This window comes from Melanostigma gelatinosum (genome assembly GCF_949748355.1).
Source record: "Melanostigma gelatinosum genome assembly, chromosome: 1".
NCBI classification, from domain to species: domain Eukaryota; kingdom Metazoa; phylum Chordata; class Actinopteri; order Perciformes; family Zoarcidae; genus Melanostigma; species Melanostigma gelatinosum.
The window spans coordinates 7,913,871-7,933,806 of NC_136634.1; the positions used below are offsets into that span (position 1 = coordinate 7,913,871).

A 19,936-nucleotide genomic window follows, 5' to 3' on the forward strand; every position below is an offset into this window, starting at 1 on the left:
CCAACTCAGCTGTACTGAATAAAAGTCATGTTACATTTGGATCAAGGTGCTATCATGGCGACTGAATCACAATGGCCGAGACACAACTGTCACACTGAGCAGAGATCAAATGCAACCGCTGCAGTCTATTCTGGTCAGACGTGGCAACACTGAGACAAAGCAACAGGAATTATCACATGACCACGGACACATTTTGTCCCGTAGAATGCATCCCATTAAACAAACCATGAATAGCTGAAGGTTTGGTGGTCCTTCATGTGTTGGACCGAGATGTTCTGGTATTTGTATATTTATTTTTGTGAGGTCAGGCTGGATATTAAAATGTGCTTTAAGAGGTACCCTGGTGGCCTCTCCAGTTTAAGACCTTTGCTGCATGTCTCTTTGCCGCCTCATTTCCTGTTTATGAGCGTTAAAGTGTTTAAGCAAGAATTTAACCTTTTGTAAATGTGGTCACTGCTACCACCTAGTGACTGTTTTATAGTTTGACATATTGGTTTGCAGTTGGCATCAATCTACCGTGTACATACACACTGCAATGAGTACAAACTTAACTTGTATTTTTCACATAATTCTGTGTAAGATTGAGAGAGAAATATTTTCAGCATCTGCAACGGAAGCAAATGGAAACCACAAGCCACATTAAATAAGAGTGTTCTTCCTGTTCTTCCTGTGTCAGCACCTGATAAACACGACACGAATAGTTGAAATCGGATCACACTGAGCCTTTCTCTGTGTTTTTCATTGAACCATCTCTCTAAATGGAGTTCATTATTGTGCTTGTTATCGTTTTTAAAGCTTTTCCACATGTGTTGTGGCGCTACGCCAGAATGATCCATGTTCCTCTTTTCTGTTTTTCTTTGACTGCTGGACTCCCAGTGTCGTCTTCTCTGAGGATTCTGGACAAGCGTCCAGACTGCAACCAACTGGTGAGGATTAAATCTATTCAAAAAATAAATACAAGCAATCTAATAAAAAGTAAACTGAGGGGAATTTGCGATCCTTAATTCATCAAGCCATTACAACATATCTTTTGTTTTTGTCCCAGGGTCTTGAGCACTGCAAACTTAGTAAGTATCTTACTTATCAAATCAGTACAATAAAATACACATACTTTGTTTTAATTCCTAAAACATACATTTGGTTTTATTCATAGGATGGGGGATGATTTGTACAGGAAAATATTTTAATTTGAGATTTTAATTTGCCATGTATGTGATCCATCTGCCCACACACTTAACCACTAATATATGCTGTTCACCGTTCTCTAAATGGCAGATAACTGCTCAAACGAACGCACGATCGTACTTCGAGAACATGCTCCGATTGGCCCAGAATGGGATTCTGTGAATTTCGGTGTCTGGATGGACGAACATGGACCTGTTCCTGTTGTGAATATGACCTGGAGAATAAAGGGGGATGGTAAGTGTTGCTGAAGTCTGCTGTTCTGGGACCAAATAAAGACCACATTGTAGCTCACAATTTAAAATGCATCAAATACAAGTTTTAAACCAAACAGTCTTTCATCAAAGGTGAATAGAAAATCAGGCATCAGATTCAATCATTGATATAAAATAAACATTCTCTTCTATTTACAGGAAGTGCAATCGCCCTTTGTGGATCAGAGATAAAAATTCTGGATGAAAGTACAAATCAAAGTATGTGTGTGCAGTTTTCTTACAACCTCAGCCAACAGCCTAATCCAACGTACAGGAAGGTAAGATACGTTTGTGAAAGACTTGCCTAACTATTGCTGTGAAAGTGGCACAGCAGCCTTTACAGATTTGTTTTTCTTTATCAGAGTACCTTTTCCTTGGACGGAGTCGTAGTAGAGCCTCGCCATACATATACGGTGTCTGTTTTTAATCTGCCAGAAGCTGAGATTCGAGACTACCGGTACATGATAAGTAAGCGCATTTCCATCCCAGGTGAGTTACCTCCAGATCCCAGAAAGCTGCATGAAGAAGCAGGGAGACATTTGTTATATGTTTGCTGTACATACAAGGTTAAAAGTTATATTGATTCTTTGTTGGTTTGTAATTACATGCTTACGAGAGAAAACGTCAGGTGTCATTACCGCGATTAAAATAAGCAATGTTCAAAGATTTGTGCTCTTGAATCAGGAACTAGTAACAACAGAAACAAAAGAAGATCAATTTAATATTGTGACAATGATTCTTTTACCAAAACTATCACTTTTCTTTCACATTTATCACACTTTGTCACCCCTTGGAAATGTAAATGTAAAAAAAATTTGTTTGCATCTGAAGAGCTTCTTAAAGTGTCCAAACCAAAGTGTAAAATGCTCTAATCATCTCTAATATTTACTGTCATGGCCAGGATGTGATGACAGCAGAATCCAAAAGGCCCGAATGTGTCTGGAAAATGGTAACTTTTACATTTTGTACATTGGGGCTGTCGCGATATACTCTATTTACAATAACTGTTGTATTTAAATCCAGGACCATCTAAGTATTGTGGTCTGCATGATTTGTTATTTCAGGTAGTCTGTGGACTCCTCATGTGACTGCGGCTGTGTCTCTTAATAAGGAACGTAGAAAGTTTTCGATTGTTGTCGGTTTTGAGGCAGCTCAGTATTCAGAGAGATACCGAGTCTCCATCCAGAGTCATGGTTTCCATTGCTCAAAGAATGTCTCACAGGTAATTACACTGTATTTCTCACTTATATGCTCAATGATGATGGTTGAAGAACTATGTTGTGAGTCTAACATCATATGATTTTCTGCTTGTTTTGCACACATGATACTGTATCATTGTCATTTCCTTCATCCATAGGACAACAGAGCATCGCTGAATGTGTCCTTTGAGTTTGATTGGTGGCAGCTTTCACATTGTGAAATGCTGGTAATGGTGAGTTTAATTTAAATTGATTGTCTCATCCCTGACAGTTGACAAAGATTTAACATTAAAAGCTCACCTTACTCTGCTTCTTTCTAAGATTCAGCCGTTTTTTGTTCGATGCAAGAATGACTGTCGGCGCTTCGAGAAAATAATAGATTTATGTCCATGTAAGTATGATTTTTGACATCTCTGCAGTATGATATATTTGTAAAAATACAGTGCACATAATATATAACACAGGCATGATAACATTTAAATTCACATTTTGTCCCCTTTTTTTTTAGATTATCCACCACGAACTTTAATTATAAAGGCGACGGTGGGGCTGCTTGTCATTGGAGGTTGTCTTGCTTATCTACTGTGGAGAGCCTGTCAGAAAGGTTTGCCTTCTTATAAATGCACAGTCCTGACCTTTCCCTCAGATCCTGTGAACACATCCTCATCTGCTGCCAAACAGCAACCAGAAGGTTTCAAAGTGCATAACAGAAAAAGAGTCCTCGTCATCTACTCCCTCGACCACCCTTTATACAAAAACATTGTCCTCAAGCTCTGTGCCTTTCTGGTGTCCAAATGTGGTACTGAAGTGGTCCTGGATCTGCTGGACTCGACAAGACTGGGAGTGCTGGGAAGCATCCAGTGGTTGGACTGGCACAGAGACCAAATAGAAAGCTCTTCAGATAAGATACTGATCCTGTGCTCACGAGGGGTACAAGCCAAATGGAGAGCCATGTGTGGTGACAAACAGGTTTTCCTGAGAGAGGACGCCTGCTCACCTGTAGGGGACATGCTCAGTCCGGCCCTCAGCCTCATGGTCCCCCATTTTGTCCGATCTGCATCATTTCAAAAATACATAGTGGCTTACTTTGATGAGGTTTGCTGCGAAGAAGATGTTCCTTCACCTTTCAACATTACAGTGCGATACAAGCTGATGAAACAGTTTGAGGAGCTCTTTTTCAGAATCCTGAACACTGAGAAGCACGAGCCCGGCAGAGTGAATCTCATTGAGGGGCTTTCAGAGGACGAGTACTATCACTGTCCCTCAGGTAGAGCCCTGCGGGATGCCATAGAGGCTTTCCATGCATACCAGCTGGAGCGTCCACAGTGGTTTGAAGAGGAATTACTGGGAAGCTCAAAGACCTCAGTTGAGATCCACGACGATGCAAAAACAACCATAAACCTCATGACGTATTGCGTGCCCGACTCAACCCAAGTCACCAGTCATGTTAATTCACAAGAAAGGGATTTCACTGGAGACAAAACAGGACTTTACGTCACTGAAGAGTTTCAAATGTTTCAGTTGAGCAATGGACAAATTGAATGAATCTCTGTAGACTTTTTTAACAGTGAACGTTTTGGACACCTTCATCGTTTCATCAATGGTTTATTTCCTTTATATTTTCTGTGCATCTGTAATTGTTTTCATAAAAGTTCTCCAGTATGTTAGCATCTTGTATTTTTTGTTAAATATGTCTTTCTTTCTCTCAGGAGACAAATCCGGTTTAGACCACAGTGATCGGCGGTTGATGCTTTTGGGCTGTGTAAACAGAGTTTAGGTCAAAGTTCACCCTTCTGGGCAAAGTTTCCTGCATTTTAGTTGCACGGGAGAAGGTAAGCACCAAATACCCTGTTTGTAGGACACTGTTTTTTATTGTAATGAGCTGATTGAATGTCGTGTGCTATGGACTTTTTAATTTTGCAAAGCATGGACGTTTTGATTAAATAGTCAGTATTTGTAGCACGGGTAAATGGTCTCCCTCCTCTTGCATAGAGCATGTGAGCAGCAATGAGTGAAAATTGAGAACACCTTCAGATTGAAGCTTTCAGATGTTTTCATTGTAATTTTAAATGTCTGTTGATGAGTCTCTGATCCTCTTCGTGTTATTGATGAGATACTACATTAAAAACACTGTTAAATGTGCAATTGTGGCACAAAATCATTGGTAAAGTATTGACTGAAATGTTATGTTCTGACAATGTGATACATTTCACGTTTAGTGCATAAATGCAGTGAAGAGGGGAAAAAAGATCACGATACTACTGAGCCATGCACTGGAATTTGGGTGTAGATTTCAGAGTGTGGCCCCAAAACGGGGGGGTGGGGGGGTTGGTCGGAATTTGTCCCAACTAACTGGAGCAAAGAAAATCTTCACAATGGCTGAATTGGACTTGAGCCTTGCAGTGACAGAGAACACACTGCAGAGTGTGATGCAACCTGGCAGCCTATATTGTCCCTTCAAGTAGCTGAGGTAATATTGTTCATTGGTTTGATTTTGACAAGCAAAATGTGTGCGACCTATACAGCCCTTTCTTTAAGATGGGGTCTACATGAGAATTCGGGTTGACACACTGTATATATGAATTGTTTTCTATCAAATAACGGAGTCTACGTGAGGTGAATTTAGGAATAACAGTGCGTACTTGTTTGTGATTCATTCTGAAGAACAGTGAAAATGAAGCTTTGATCGAGGCGTTGTTTTTGTAGTTTAATGTGGGACTGTAATCTTTTAATGTATGTTGGAATGAACACGTGTGTGCACTTATTTTCCATCAGTGTTTAACCATAATCAACCAATTAATCAAGTAACTGTTCCTTTCTCTCGATGTCCAGTCGCACTCTTAAACTTTTTAGTCAAACAAAGTCGAAAAACAAAATCTATCTTTAAAAAAGGACATAAGTCCAACAGTCAAAGGAACTTGAATGGCATATGTTGGTATACAAGAATCAGCGGACACAGTTTTTCTCTGTTAGATTCAAAAACTAAAATAGAAATGTTTCCAGGGTTTCCCTTAAAATCCGAACAGAATGAGGATGCTGCAGAGAGCCTCTGCACTCATCCTGAGAAGAGGAATCACAACTTTTCAAAGCAGATTGTGCAAAAGTGGTAAATGCACCCTCTCATTATATCTCTCAACACTTAAAAGTATAATGTACGCACATTGCATAACAGATTGACAGTAATAATGATGATTTATGAATGTAAATGGCACCTCTTCTCTCAGGCAGCATCTTCAGAGTTCATCCATCTGTATCTGAGGCGCTGGCAGAAAACAAGCCAGTGGTTGCACTGGAGAGCACTATTATCACACATGGCATGCCCTATCCACACAACCTGAGGTACCCCATTTTAAGTGTCAGTCCACTTTAATACCTGCAGCTAAAAGTTGCTTTAATTCACTGATTATGAATGCCATTAATGTTGTAATGCAGCACAGCGAAGCAGGTGGAGGCCATTGTGAGGGCTGAAGGAGCTACGCCAGCCACGGTCGGAGTGATCGAGGGTGAAGTCCATGTTGGTCTGTCGTCAGAGGAACTTGAACATCTCGCCCTCTGCAAGAGCTCCCTGAAAGTGTCCCACCGTGATCTGCCCTACGTCATGAGCAAAGTGAGACCACAACACGCTCCTCTGAAAATAATCTCAAAACTACCTGAGTCTGTCACTTTTTGTTTGCTGTCCTATTCACTCAGGGTCTCTCTGGGGGAACGACGGTGTCAGCCACGATGATAGCAGCACATCGAGCTGGCATCCCTGTGTTTGTCACAGGGGGCATCGGAGGAGTTCACAGAGATGGAGAGAACAGTAAGCAGACTTATAGATACTTTACACATACTGACACTAACTAATTACTCTTAACAAACCATGACAACATACTCCTTTCACATGTGTGTCAGCTGGATTTGATAACCAGGAAGACCATGAAATGAGATGAGGGTGCACTTATGATCCAGACATTATATAAAAGTAACGGGATATTTCACCCTGAGGAACTCCTCCATGTGTGACACCAATGGTGTCAGGACAGTAAGTTTGTCTTATTGGTATGTCAAGAGGAATCAGTTAGACTCATGTCAACCAGTTGTGTGAAGGCTTACCGTCAGTCACAACTGAGTAAATGTTTTTTCCTCCAGGTCTGGACATCAGTGCAGATTTGACAGAGCTCGGCAGGACTCCCATTGCAGTCATCTCCGCTGGTGTCAAGTCTATTCTGGACATCGGTCGCACCCTGGAGTTCCTTGTGAGAATATTGAGATAATGTTGTCACTGTACAATAATGCTGGTACTGTGTTTTCATGTTTGAGTTTGTACTGTAATCAACCAAATATGCTCTGCTTTATTTAACTTATTAGCTTGTAGTGACTTTAGTTGTAGAATTTCTAAACCATAGGTTATTTCCTGTTTTTGTTTTTATGGCATCAGTGCAAGTTGTGGTGGACATGGTGTGTTTGTGCGTGTGTGTATGAGACCAAGATATAGATCGCCTTCAACAGAAATGAAAAAATAATTAACAGTCAATATGATCAGAAGAAGGAAAGAGAGAAGAAAGTGGATCTGTTTCGTTGGTACAAACTTATTTAATTGCTAGAATAAAGCTGACCGTTATTGTATCCTTTATTAGGAGACGCAGGGTGTCTGTGTGGCCACTTATGGAGCGTCAAAGAATTTCCCAGCCTTCTTCTCTCCACAAAGCGGATTCACTTCTCCATGCCAAGTCGGCAACCCTGAGGAAGCTGCAGCGCTCATTGGTATATATCTACATTTTATATCCTGGACCCTGAACACACCAAGGTCAAGATTGAATATTTACCAACACTTATTTTTCCCTTATGAATGTGGATCTGTTTTTCTTTTTTGCGTCATTCAGCGAGCACTCTGTCTCTGGATCTCCAAAGTGGCATCCTGTTAGCGGTGCCCATCCCAGAGGAGCATGCAGCAGCCGGCCAGCTGATAGAGGAAGCCATACAGGCTGCAGTAGCAGAGGCGAGGTACAGAGGTTCTGCGTGGCTCGTAATCTGTTGTCTTTTTGTTTTCTCAACACCTGAGATACGAGCTCAATATCATCAGAGGAAAATTCCTGTCTGGATCTCTTCATGGTCATGACAAAATGAATCAAATCGACTGTTTATCTCAGCTGGATAGATTATAACTTTCTCTTCCCTTTTTTTTATTTACTCAGTGCTAAAGGTATAACAGGAAGAGATGTGACGCCATTCATTCTTCAAATGGTCAATGAGCTGACTGAGGGAAAGTCCCTTCAGGCCAGTATCCTTCTAAAAATCAGAATCACCATCAAGCAGAGAAGATGTCACATTCTTTGGAAAGGAAGAGGCGTAAAGAAGATCGAGAAAGTTGTTTTCTCATCGGCCAGACAATGTTAAAGTGCAGTATATCACAACTAAAATGCCCTTAACCTGTTATCTTCTTAGATATTGCTCTTATTTATAACAATGCTAAAGTTGGCAGTCAAATAGCCTGCGCACTGTCGAAACAAATGACTGAGAGAAAGTCCAGAGGCCAGACTCATCATCATGGAAAACACTCATCAGACTCAGATATTGTGAGTAAAAACGCATACAATGCACTTGTTTAGTCATTTATGATTTGCAAAATACAGTACCCACAATGCTGTTCTTTTACAGGTTGTCATAGGGGGAATTAACATTGATTTCATTGCAAAAGGAAAGACGAGAACACTTCATGTAAGTTTGCTTCATCAAAACTACTGCAGATCATGTAAGGGCAAATTATTGTTGGTTAATTCTGAGAAAACGTGTCTCTTTCAGTTTGGACGGACCAACTCAGGAAGTGTCTATCAGTCATTTGGTGGTGTAGGACGGAACATTGCTGGTGTGTTTTCATCTGATAATGTAGATGCGCATTGTGTTCAACAGTACTTCAAAGCTGATTATCTCACGCTCACATCTTTGGTGCTTTCCTTCCAGACTCTCTGAGTCGGTTAGGCCGTCGTCCCTTGTTCATCTCAGCTACTGGAGCTGATTCACACAGCGAAGCAGTGTTGAACTATTGCAAACATATGGTTTGTGAAAATGAACAGTTGTTTATTATTAAACATGATTACAATCCCTTTTAGAATTAAAAATGTAAATGTTAAGTTCTTGGCTTTTTTTCTTATTTCTCTCAGGACACAAGTGGTGTGCTCAGGCTAGAAGAGCAAAACACAGCAATTTACTGCGCTGTTATCACTGAGAGCGGAGAACTGAGTCTTGGATTGGGAGACATGGACATTCATCAGCAGATCACAGAGCAGTATGTAAGTGACAAAGTTACTTGTCCTTTAGCAAGGCTAGCCCAGGATTTCATACCACATTCAAACCTACATTTACATTTGGACTTTGGGAAAGCGAGATGGGCATTTTTGTTGTGTTTTCTGAGGATTTATAGGCTGCCAGATATGACAAATCAACAATTTAAGCTGCAGATTATTCGACAATGAGATTAATCATAGTTTTATTCCTTTTGTTTTATTTTTTAAATATATTTTACCATTCCCTAACATTCTTGCTGCACGTCTTTGTTAGAAATAAAGTTTACTTACTTGATTGATATTTCTTTATTATTATAAAATATATTTTTGTAGGTGTCACAGTTTGAGAAGCAGCTTTCATCAGCCACTCTTGTGTGTCTCGATGGAAACATTCCCGTTTCCACCATCGACTATGTTTGCTCCATTGCCAGAAAACACAACATCAATGGTAAGCATATGGAGATGGTCACTATGAATGTATGCGATCAGAAGCTTTCACTGATTTCAATACAACACAATCAATGTGTCACAGTTTGGTATGAGCCAACGGATTCAGAAAAGGCTTCCAAGCCTTTCCTGTCAGACGCCTGGAAGTCTCTGTCCTATTCATCTCCAAACCTGGCAGAGTTGTGCACCATGAACAAAACACTGGGTTTCCCAACTCCTGAAGGTAAACTTCATTCCTTAATGTGCATCTTAATCTTCTTTTTCTTTACTCCCTCATCTCAAACACATATTCACACATACAGTTGTTGGAGATAAAGTTCTTGTCAAAAACAATGCAAATGGTGTGTCAGTGATTGAGGATGTGGTTTTGTCTTGTTGGGTGGCAGTGCTTCCGAGGTCTCTCGAAGAGGTGCTGAGTGTTGCCGTGGCTCTCTCACGCCCCCTGCTGGAGCACGTCCACTGTCTGGTGGTGACTCTGGGGGCTGGTGGAGTGCTGGTGTGCGGAGAGCATGACGCAGGCTCTGTCAACCTGCAGCCAAGAAAACAGAAGAGGGTTAGGACAACTTGCATCTAAAACTGATAAAGATGATGATTACTATGACAGTGAAAGTGCAGATGTTTATTGCACATGTGATTGCAGAGGAGGCAGCTTTGTGCTGTCCACTACCCAGCACTGACCGTGACAGCAGAGGAGACAATGAATGTGTCTGGAGCAGGAGATAGGTGCTAAAAACTTACTTGACCTCCTTTCTCGTCCCTATTCTTATTTCTCTGCTTCAGTTTTACCCACTTTTCAATTCTCATGACCTCTTCCTGTTACTGTCACACTTTCTCTCACTTACAATACAATTTTGACTCAACAACATTCAAACATACCGGCACTCATCCCCGCTCTGTCTGCAGCCTCGCAGGTGCTTTAATGACTGGGATTCTCCAGCGGAGAGACACGGATAGCTGTGTTCGGATGGGCCTCCTGGCTGCACGGTTGTCCCTGGCATCATCGCACCCCATCGCCCCTACGCTCACCTCAGACTCTGTGGATCCCAACAAAGTCCGTCAGGATTGGCTCAAACCCAGCTTCATGTGGATAAATTAAAAATATTTTCAAATACGTTTGGAAGAAATGTGTGAAAATTTATTACGTATTGGTTTGTTAATTTTGGCCTTACAATTGAGAGAAACCATCATGTGAAATACTGACTGTGTCAATGAATGTTAGAAGATGACAGGGTTTCACTGAAACCATTATATTCAAATTTAAATCCTTTTTTGGTGTAAAATACTCAAACAAATTACAAAGGTTGCACATACAAGGAATTTGACATGGTGTTCAAGGGGTAGTTCATTTTAACTACTTATTGTACTGTTGGATTACTTATTTGATTTAACTACTGACAATCCGACATATTTTATAAACTGATCAATATTTCTCTCATAAATGCATTTTTGTGTGTGTAAATAATTGAAATAAGTACAAGTTTGTAGGAAATGTGTCCCTGGTCCCAGCTCAACGTCACCGAGAACTGTATTTCCCACAAAGCATCTGTTCATCTGCGCAGACTCAGTCGCTCTGAACACTTGCCCAGCTCCCTCCTCCCTACTTTAATGCTAGCTAAGATGGTGGTTTGAGCGTAAATTGTCTCCACAATACTAAGAAAAGAGAGGGGCAAAACATCTCTATAGCCTTTTAATCACAACAGAACAACAAAACGACGGTTATCTTAAGTGACCGGTTATAGAAATTTGGACATTTCAGACACATTGGCTCGCAGTCCCCGCCCAATTTGGTGTGACTCCCTTGGAGTGGAATCCTAAAGCTAAATACGGACAGGGTAAGTAACGTTAGCCAAGTTGCTAGTTGGGCTAGCCAGCTTCCGTTCTCTTAATAAATAAAAGACAGTTCTGTACGTTACGATTTTTCAGTCTTCCGCTGGAGTGTTCTCGGGCTTATTGGATCGCTGTCCAGGTAATCTAAATGTCGTGAGAGCAATGTCAGTTGTTTATAGTGCCAACAACTTGCTCCCAGTTCAGCGTTAGCTTGTGTAGGCCGCGACGTAAGCTTGTCATCAAAACCCCGTACATCTGATGAGAATGTAGCATGCTAGCTACGTTGATGCTAGCGGTTAGCATAAAAGCAAGCTGTCAGTTTATATGTAGGAGAAGGCGTACCGTTGTGGCATCCATATCTTTAATCGTTTAATGCTAATATCAAGTAAATAATTACCTCTGTATATTTCGATGTTGTGATGTTACCTACAAATACTCCTGAATACGTGTTATTAGGTAGACCGGCTTCTTTTACCAATTCGCGGCTAATGTTAGCTTAGCCTAACGTTAGTCAAATAACATCTGTCATAATGTAAAATCCAGTAGGCAGAGCAGCTAAAGTTACCAGCCCTGCTAACCTTAACCAACGTCAGGTATTTCATACACGACTTTATTAATCAGCTGATATCTGCGAGTGAAGCAGCAGAACCACTCCTGTACGTGTTAATCCGTCTGCAAAATGCTGCCAAGTATTTTAAATGTTGGGCATTTTTCTGGCAGCGTTAGATTAAACTTTACACTGTCAGGTTTGATACATCTGGGTTTGTCATGAGTTCACCTGCTGGTAGCAGTGTTGTCACGCGGAAACTAAGCTGACGTCTAACTACTACCAAGGAAAGGTTGTAAATAAACGCAGTTTGTTGCATTTCCCTTATGAGGAGGGGAATACTTTTGTCAACCCCCGAAAGATACCACAACATCCTAATTATCACTTCAACACGATGACAGCTGTGTTTTACTAGATTTCTGAGAAATGCCGTCAGTTGTCTCTTTATCAGACACATTGAGCTTTAACTAATGCAATCACAAACTTCTGCGATAACTCAATCTTCCATGGAGGTTATAACATTCAGTTCTTCTTGAAACTGTTTTAGAAAGGCCTTGATTCAACGTTATCATCATATTTATAGGCATTGTGCGTACAGAAAATGTGTTGCACCACATACACCCAGTATGTAATACTGTACGTATATGTCGTATATCACAGGCTTAATCACCATTGTGTTACCCACTTTGGCGATAGATATTTATTTAAATAAAAGTCTTTGGGATTGCTACTTAAAGAGATTAATTAATCAGCAATATTTTCCTTTCTGTCGAACGCTTAATTGTTTCAGCTCTGAAATGGACTGAAAGCAGTTACCGGTATGTAACTGCTACATACCAGTACATACCAGTTACCGGTATGTAATTAAATGCAGAAGCCCAAACATTAGAAACATCTCCGCCTAAAGCACAGTGCAGTTCACCAGCACCAACAACTTCCACAAGGACCATGCCGTTGAATCAACACCTCCCTAAAAAGTTTCATCATTAAAGTAAAATATTAGGTATTGCAGTAGTTTAGCTAGCTGGACCTAACAGAGTGAGTGTTTCCTTTGCTGCTGGAAATGTTTAATGTTGTGCTCAGTTTGATTTAGTCAGTTTTAGAGTCTACACAATCCTGCATCAAGTTCAGTTAGTAGAAATGAGTGGTTCAGTTGATGTCGTTTTAAATCATGTCATGATGGAGCTCTTAAACTCCACTTTTTTTATGTTTTCTCAGCCCTGTGCTCTGTGGCCAGCTTCAGCACTCCCCCCACCCCCCCCCCCCCCTTCTCCACACCATAGGATGTCCCACAGCCCTGAATTGAAGGACGACCCCATGGAGTGCCCTCTGTGCATGGAGCCGCTGGAGATTGATGACGTCAACTTCTTCCCCTGCACCTGCGGCTATCAGATCTGCCGCTTCTGTTGGCATCGCATCCGCACAGATGAGAACGGCCTCTGCCCCGCCTGCAGAAAGGTGAGGAGATGATGATGATGATGATGATGACGACATGGACACGATGGCAGAGAAACTCATCACAACTGAAGGGGGATTTTTCTGTCCTGACAGACAGAAGGGATGAGGATGTTGAGTGTCCCAAGGCTAATATAGGGGGGAGAAAATCTTTTGATTCACCATTATGAAGTACATCTCTTTGTTAAGACATCAGCTCATCATTTACAATTGACAGCCTCAGCAGTGTGGCTAGTGTTGCCTGTTGAACTACCATATTTACAACTGAAGTTCTCCATTACCCACTATCCTTTAGAAAAGCCACATCATTTATACAACAAGTGGTGGATATCACCATCATCGTCTTTGTGTTTTTGTGTAGCCGTACCCAGAGGACCCCGCGGTGTACAAGCCTCTCTCACAGGAGGAGATCCAAAGGATAAAGAACGAAAAGAAGCAGAAACAGAACGAGAAGAAGCAGAAGGTGACAGAAAACCGAAAGCACCTGGCCAGTGTCAGAGTAGTCCAGAGAAACCTGGTGTTCGTCGTGGGGCTCTCACAGCGACTCGCCGACCCGGAGGTGAGTACAGTGTCTCTACTGATACTGAATTATTTGAATGCACATTTTAAATGTCTTTCAGTAAAACCTCCCTCTGAAGCCTCAAGAGTAAAGCTTGTGTTGAATATTGTGTAGATGAGATCACAGTGCACCCAAAACTTTGTGATAAGTGATATTCAAATATATATATTTTTTGTATTTTGCCCACAGGTCCTAAAACGACCAGAGTATTTTGGGAGGTTTGGGAAAATACATAAAGTGGTCATCAACAACAGCACATCCTACGCAGGTTCACAGGTGAGAGGATGGATCAAAGATGACGGGATGTTCTCACAATTGATATGTTTTTAAACATTATTAGAACTTAAGCCTTGTCTACACATCACAGGTATTTTTGTAAACATAGCTTTTCTGTGTGTTTTGGGCTTCTTCTTTTTTGCATATACCAATATTTGTTTCTTTTTAGTTTCATATGATTTAGTTTTTCTCCTCACTGTAACAGAATTGCAGCTACAGTAGATGTGTTGACCTTATTGTCTGTTTTTTTCAGGGGCCCAGTGCCAGCGCTTATGTCACTTACATCCGCTCTGAAGATGCTTTAAGAGCAATACAGTGTGTGAACAATGTGGTTGTTGATGGCAGAACCCTCAAGGTGAGAAGTTAACAGCTGCGTGTCTATGTGACTATGATTAGTTTGATTTGCATAAAGAAGCCACGCCTTCCTCTCTGTAAGACATAAACATCCTTTTATTAAACAACCTGCAATGTAAAATAGTACCATTAAACTAAAAGTCCTTGAAAGAAAGCTCTAACCATCGCTTCTCTTTGCTCTCTCTGTCACAGGCTTCTTTAGGCACAACAAAGTACTGCAGTTACTTCCTTAAAAGTATGCAGTGTCCCAAACCTGATTGTATGTATCTACATGAGCTGGGGGATGAAGCAGCTAGCTTTACTAAAGAGGAAATGCAGGTAAAATATTGTTCTCTTTCTGAAATGTGAATTAAATAGTTCATTAACAAAATGATTAATGCTGACTCATGTTGTGCCATTCGTTTTCTAGGCAGGGAAACATCAAGAGTATGAGCAGAAACTCCTCCAAGACCTCTATAAAATTAACCCTAGCTTTCTACAACCTCCAGCATGTGGAACAGAGAAGTCAAAGAGTAAATCCAACTCCACACAGAGGTTGGTGTTTTTTGTTTTCGTCTATCTGTCTCTTATTACGTCCACTTGTGCTGAGCTCGATTGTTCTGCTGTTTTGTAACAGAGCCAACAGCACCAACGGTAAAGATGGGTGGCCGACGCTGTCAGGACACAGCAAACTGGCCAACGGGCTTTCAGAGGACCGCAAGTCTCCTCCGCTGCTAGACTATCTAGACCAAGAAGCTATGGCTTCAGATGGGCTAGAAACAGATCTGGGTCTTGGTCAGCATTCTGCATTGTCCCCCTTCTCCTCTAACTGTGACAGCAACAGGTAATGTAGACTCCTCCTGGACGATGGCACCAACGTATCCTGAACAAAATGCTTTTATTCATATATTTTTTTTAAAGCTTTCTTTTTGTTAAAGGAATAATATGTAGTCACATTGTTGGTCGCTGTTTGTAAACACAGCATTCAAACATTTTTGCGCATCATACCTTTGAACATGTATTTAAATGTGTCACTTGTTTACCTGCAGTCCCAGTGACAAACCTCCAGAGTCGATCGGTATGGTCAATGGAGAGACTTTACTACAGGTGAAAAGCCTCATCTCCCGTTTTTATTTCCATATAGATGAATGTGATCCAGGACAACTTCACAAATGCCTCCCCCCTCTCTCTCTTTTGTTCCAGATACCCACCAGTGACTCCCCTTCTCCTCCCCCTGGTTTAACCAAGCCCAGCCTCGTGGTGCCCATCAGCATGTCAGACCTCACAGCCCGTTCACCCTTCGAGGGAGCGGCAGCTGAGTCCCAGTCGCTCTTTTCAGACAACAGTAACTTCAGACATCCTAACCCTCTCCCCGCTGGCCTGCCCCCCTTCCCCAGTTCCCCCCGCAGCAATTCTGACTGGCCCATGACCCCCGAACCACAGAGCCTCTTCACATCAGGTACAATGGAGATCTGATTAATCCTTTTGCATGTCTTTAGTGCTTGATTGGTTGTGCTTTTTGTCTTAATATTCAAGCCGTGCGTTGACCTTCAACCCACACTGGTTCCTTTAGCGGTGCAATGATCCGAGGAAAGAGGCTGCCGTATACTGTACAGATTGTAAAGCCAATTTAATTAAAACTGCCAGGATCCTATTGACCGAGAGCAGAGTCCGCTCAGTGAACTTGAGTTCCCTCTTGTGAACAGTTAGTGTGTCTAGGGCTTTTATTGTGAAAGGTAAGAATGGAAGGAGTTGATCTGAGGCCTTTACTATGAAGCACGATCTGGGTTCAGCGAGGTAACTTCAGGGTTCACGCTGGGTTTTCAGTCCTAAGACGGAGGTTCACTTCTTACGCTGAACACCTAACCTGCTCTGGAGATAAAGATGAGGTTATGAGATCAGAGATCAACTCGTATGAAAGCAGCGCTTTCTGACCAATCGAAGCCCGGTTCATTGATCGGTCGATAATATTACACAAATACGAAGAAGTTAAAGTCAAACTACATGAAAAAAATAGACTGCTTGCAATGAATCTGTGTGAATGTGTTAATCAATAGATTTATAATATCACTGCCTATCTAGAGCAGGATAGATCTGACTATAATTATGTGTGTATTCTGTTAAATGAATGTGTTTTAGCCTTATTCTTTCAGCTGTAACTCCGGCAGTGTGAAACGGACGAGGGCAAATAAATACATCACTAAATATTCTCATCATGTATTCGCTGACGTGTGTCTGCTTGTTGAGCCGTGTGTCTTACAGTCACAGACTACCGTAGATGCAGCGTTACTTTGCTGCAGTTGCGAGTTTAAGAGACTACGCACATGTAATATAATGTGAACACACTCCTAGCCAGATTGAAAGAGTTGACTTGGAGGACAGCTCCAGTAACGTGTCTCTCTTCTGTCCTCGCAGACACAATACCAGTGTCTTCTTCCACAGACTGGCAGGCGGCCTTCGGCTTCGGCTCGTCCAGCAAACAGCAGGACGACGATCTGGGCTTCGATCCTTTCGACGTCACTCGCAAGGCCCTGGCCGACCTGATAGAGAAGGAGCTGTCGGTGCAGGATCAGAGCCCCTTTTCCCCGGGGCTCCTCTCCCACGGCGGGAGCAACCACGGCCTCGGCTTGCCTCCTCTCAACCCGAACCCCGGCGCCTCTCACCACTTCCCCAGCGGCCTGCCACGCCTCCCCCAGCTCCACCACAGAGCCATCTACAGCTCCTTCAGTTTCCCGGGCAGCCAGAACAGCCAGGCCAGTCAGCAGCTGCCAGCCGCCAGACACCCCTGGATGGGCGTACCGACGCGAAATAACCTCACACACTTGAACCACTCAGCCAGTGCTGCCTCACACAGTAATTTCCTGGACCTGAATCTGCCCCTTCAGCACAACACAGGGCTGGGAGGGATCCCCATCTCAGGTACCTGACATCTGGGCCGCCGCACCTTTCTCTGATCAGATGCCTGGTGTAATGGTGTTATTTAAAGTCACACTGTGTGATGTGTGATACTTGTTTTGTGTAGCGTTTGTTGACCTTACACAGGGAATGCTGGTCGGTGCAGTTCTGCAACTGACCACTAGTCGGTGATCAAAGCACCTGATGAACTGACGTACCTGTTTTCTTCTTCTTCTCCTCCTGCAGAAAATAGTGGCTCTATAGACGGATTAAATGTGAAAGAGTGGCAGGACGGCCTCAGAGCTCTCCTGCCCAACATAAATATCAATTTCGGGGGCCTCCCAAACTCCTCTTCCTCGTCATCCTCCTCATCCTCCAACAGTGTTAACCACATCGGTGGACCGATAGGGCCAGCAGGCATCTCACACAGCCTGAGCTGGGACGGCACAGCCAGTTGGATGGACCCTGCTATCATCACAGGTAGAAATTGTAAAGTGAAGCTTTTTTTATTTTAAAGTTCATTAATAGGTGAATCCTTTCAGCTCTATTTACAATGTTGTTGACTTGATCTTCTTTAACTGAGTTCTGAAAATCACAATTGTTTTGAATGAGTCAAAGTAACTTTCAGTACCAGAAGGCCACATTATGTCGTCAAAGCAAAATTATCTTCACATTATGTGTTTACGGTGCTGTTGTGTTAAAATGTCTCCCCCCCCCCCCCCCCCCCAGGCATCCCGGCCTCAGCAGGCAACAGTTTAGACTGTCTCCAGGACGACAACCCTCCACACTGGCTCAAGTCCCTGCAGGCGCTCACAGAGATGGACGGCCCGTCGAGCTCAGCGGCGTCCACTCCTCCCCAGCCCCTCCACAGCGGCCTCCTCGACGCCCACCTCCCCCTCCACCACAGAGCCGCCGGCGGCTGGGCTCCCTACATGCCCCCCCCCTCAGCCAACCCCGCCAGCCAGTTCCACTCCCCTCCCCCCGGTTTCCAGACCGCTTTCAGACCCCTGGGACAGCCCGCCACAGAGCTGCTACAGAGTGCTGCTGTGGACCGCCACTGAACACAGACTACAGCAGACACCCATCCATTCCCCCACTACCACTTTATACCCACTCATCCTGTACCCCCCCCCCCTCCCCCAATGCAATACACACCAATCTGCAGAGTATGAAAAATGATTAACAAAGTAACAAACATGCTTTCTTCTTTTTCTCTTCCTCCTTCCTTTTTGGCCTATTTGTTTTTTTGTTTGTGGCACACAAGTTATCGGTACCCTTTTACCCGCTACTACCATCACCACTCATTAGACCTAGTTCTGGGCGTAACATGGGATTCATTGTGTAGCTCACTGTTATCGGAGAGCACGAGAAACAGTACGGCATCCAGTGCCCAGCGGTGACGCGAGACGTAACTCCACAAACTGACGAAAGAAACAAAGTTAGCTGAAGGGGAGACCTTTTTTAAAAAGTAACTAAATGATTAAGCATGAACAACATTTGTGTTTTTGAGAGTTGAAGTCACGATTAAGTTTTCGAGGAATGAAGCAAGCTGTGAATCTGCTCTAGAAGCTTTGCCCCAAAGACCCTCATCCTCCCCACGTTAACAGGAGACTGAAGCGGTTCACCCTCACAGCCAAGTTGATAAGACGGCGAGGTGAGAGACGGAGAGAAAAAAGGGGGGGGGGGGGTTGGCACTTAGCTTTTCTTTTTTTTTTTGAGAGTGGTTTTAAAAAAGAAAATGTAAAAAAAAAAAAGAAGCTGAGATTTGGTTATTAGAGAGTGAATGCAGATGGCACAGGGGAGTTGAGGGCACAGGCTATGCACGGGCTCCCTGTTAGGTAGGGACACAGACAGCCTGCTCCAGAGGCCGCTTGGCCCACATTCCCGTTAGAGGAGGGCTCCCACTGGCCCCGTCCTGCTGGAGGGGGAAATTTTGCTGAACCTCTGTATCAGAGGATAGAGCACTGCCTAACCGCGGGGCGCCGGGGCTTTGGGAGATCGTGGCACACATCCTGAGCACTAGGGTTAGACTCTTACTCACAGTGCCACTGTGTGGTACCTACAGTAGCTAGCCCTAACATGGACAGCCACAACGTAGATGAGACCATGATGGACGAGGACATGTCAAAAACAAATACTAAGAGGGTAGCAACAGGGTGAACAAGTCCCTTTGTTCGACCCACGAGGGCTTAAACGAGGCCTTAACACGGACAGATGAGAGGAAGGAGTGATGGGAGGAGTCAACGATTGCTGAAAAGAATATGCAATATTGTATGTGACTTCAGCGACTGTATGCGAGTGTATGTCCCAAAGTAAGGTGCTGCAAGACCATACCACGTACTGTAGTAGTGATTTAAGGAGCTTTCAGCCTTTAGGATTCGAGATCGACCTCTCCGACCACCGCCTTTCTTCTTTTTTTGAAGTCTTAATTCTGATCCATATTCGCTCTCTCTCTTTCTCTCCCTCTTACCCAACCCCGCCCCTCCTGCTGTTCCCTATTTAACAGTATTTCACAAAAATGAACAAACTCATCCAGGAGAAGCCAACACAGAGTCCTACAGTGGGTTTTAACATGATGTTGCGCGGGGGGGGGGAAACTAAAACAAAATCGAGGCGCTTAAAAGGAAGTGAACTGTCCTCTGCAGGTCTGGAAAAATGAACCTTAAATAAAACTGAAAACTCAGAGCTGGTGTTTG

General features: G+C 43.0%; 3 protein-coding genes across 4 annotated transcripts; all 3 read left to right on the forward strand.

Annotated features, from left to right (window-relative positions):
• Positions 1-1,350: 1,350 nt before the first annotated feature.
• On the forward strand, positions 1,351-4,372 carry LOC306783029 (interleukin-17 receptor A; the record flags this gene model as incomplete). Its single annotated transcript, XM_079276558.1, has 9 exons — positions 1,351-1,419; positions 1,596-1,714; positions 1,799-1,925; positions 2,338-2,385; positions 2,501-2,658; positions 2,794-2,868; positions 2,957-3,026; positions 3,144-4,044; positions 4,345-4,372. Exons 1-9 carry the CDS (start codon positions 1,362-1,364, stop codon positions 4,370-4,372), a joined length of 1,584 nt encoding a protein of 527 aa, XP_079132684.1. The 5' UTR covers positions 1,351-1,361.
• Positions 4,373-5,635: 1,263 nt separating this feature from the next.
• On the forward strand, positions 5,636-10,444 carry LOC306783540 (uncharacterized protein; the record flags this gene model as incomplete). Its single annotated transcript, XM_079277248.1, has 18 exons — positions 5,636-5,741; positions 5,860-5,974; positions 6,068-6,242; positions 6,326-6,437; positions 6,767-6,873; positions 7,255-7,381; positions 7,501-7,621; positions 7,813-7,898; positions 8,063-8,193; positions 8,276-8,335; positions 8,420-8,483; positions 8,579-8,673; positions 8,779-8,907; positions 9,235-9,349; positions 9,434-9,571; positions 9,735-9,901; positions 9,989-10,071; positions 10,252-10,444. The coding sequence occupies exons 1-18, from the start codon at positions 5,663-5,665 to the stop codon at positions 10,442-10,444; spliced, it is 2,097 nt and encodes a 698-aa protein (XP_079133374.1). The 5' UTR covers positions 5,636-5,662.
• A 530-nt stretch (positions 10,445-10,974) lies between these two features.
• On the forward strand, positions 10,975-19,923 carry cnot4a (CCR4-NOT transcription complex, subunit 4a). 2 transcript variants are annotated; one of them, XM_079280500.1, is made up of 13 exons: positions 10,975-11,180; positions 12,941-13,180; positions 13,539-13,736; positions 13,926-14,012; positions 14,266-14,367; positions 14,559-14,684; positions 14,776-14,900; positions 14,983-15,189; positions 15,395-15,452; positions 15,549-15,804; positions 16,761-17,264; positions 17,487-17,729; positions 17,970-19,923. In XM_079280500.1, the coding sequence occupies exons 2-13, from the start codon at positions 13,007-13,009 to the stop codon at positions 18,299-18,301; spliced, it is 2,412 nt and encodes an 803-aa protein (XP_079136626.1). In that variant the 5' UTR covers positions 10,975-11,180; positions 12,941-13,006; the 3' UTR covers positions 18,302-19,923. The 2 variants fall into 2 exon arrangements, with proteins under 2 accessions (XP_079136626.1, XP_079136627.1); XM_079280501.1 differs by having other exon boundaries at positions 17,487-17,720.
• The last annotated feature ends 13 nt before the right edge of the window (positions 19,924-19,936 follow it).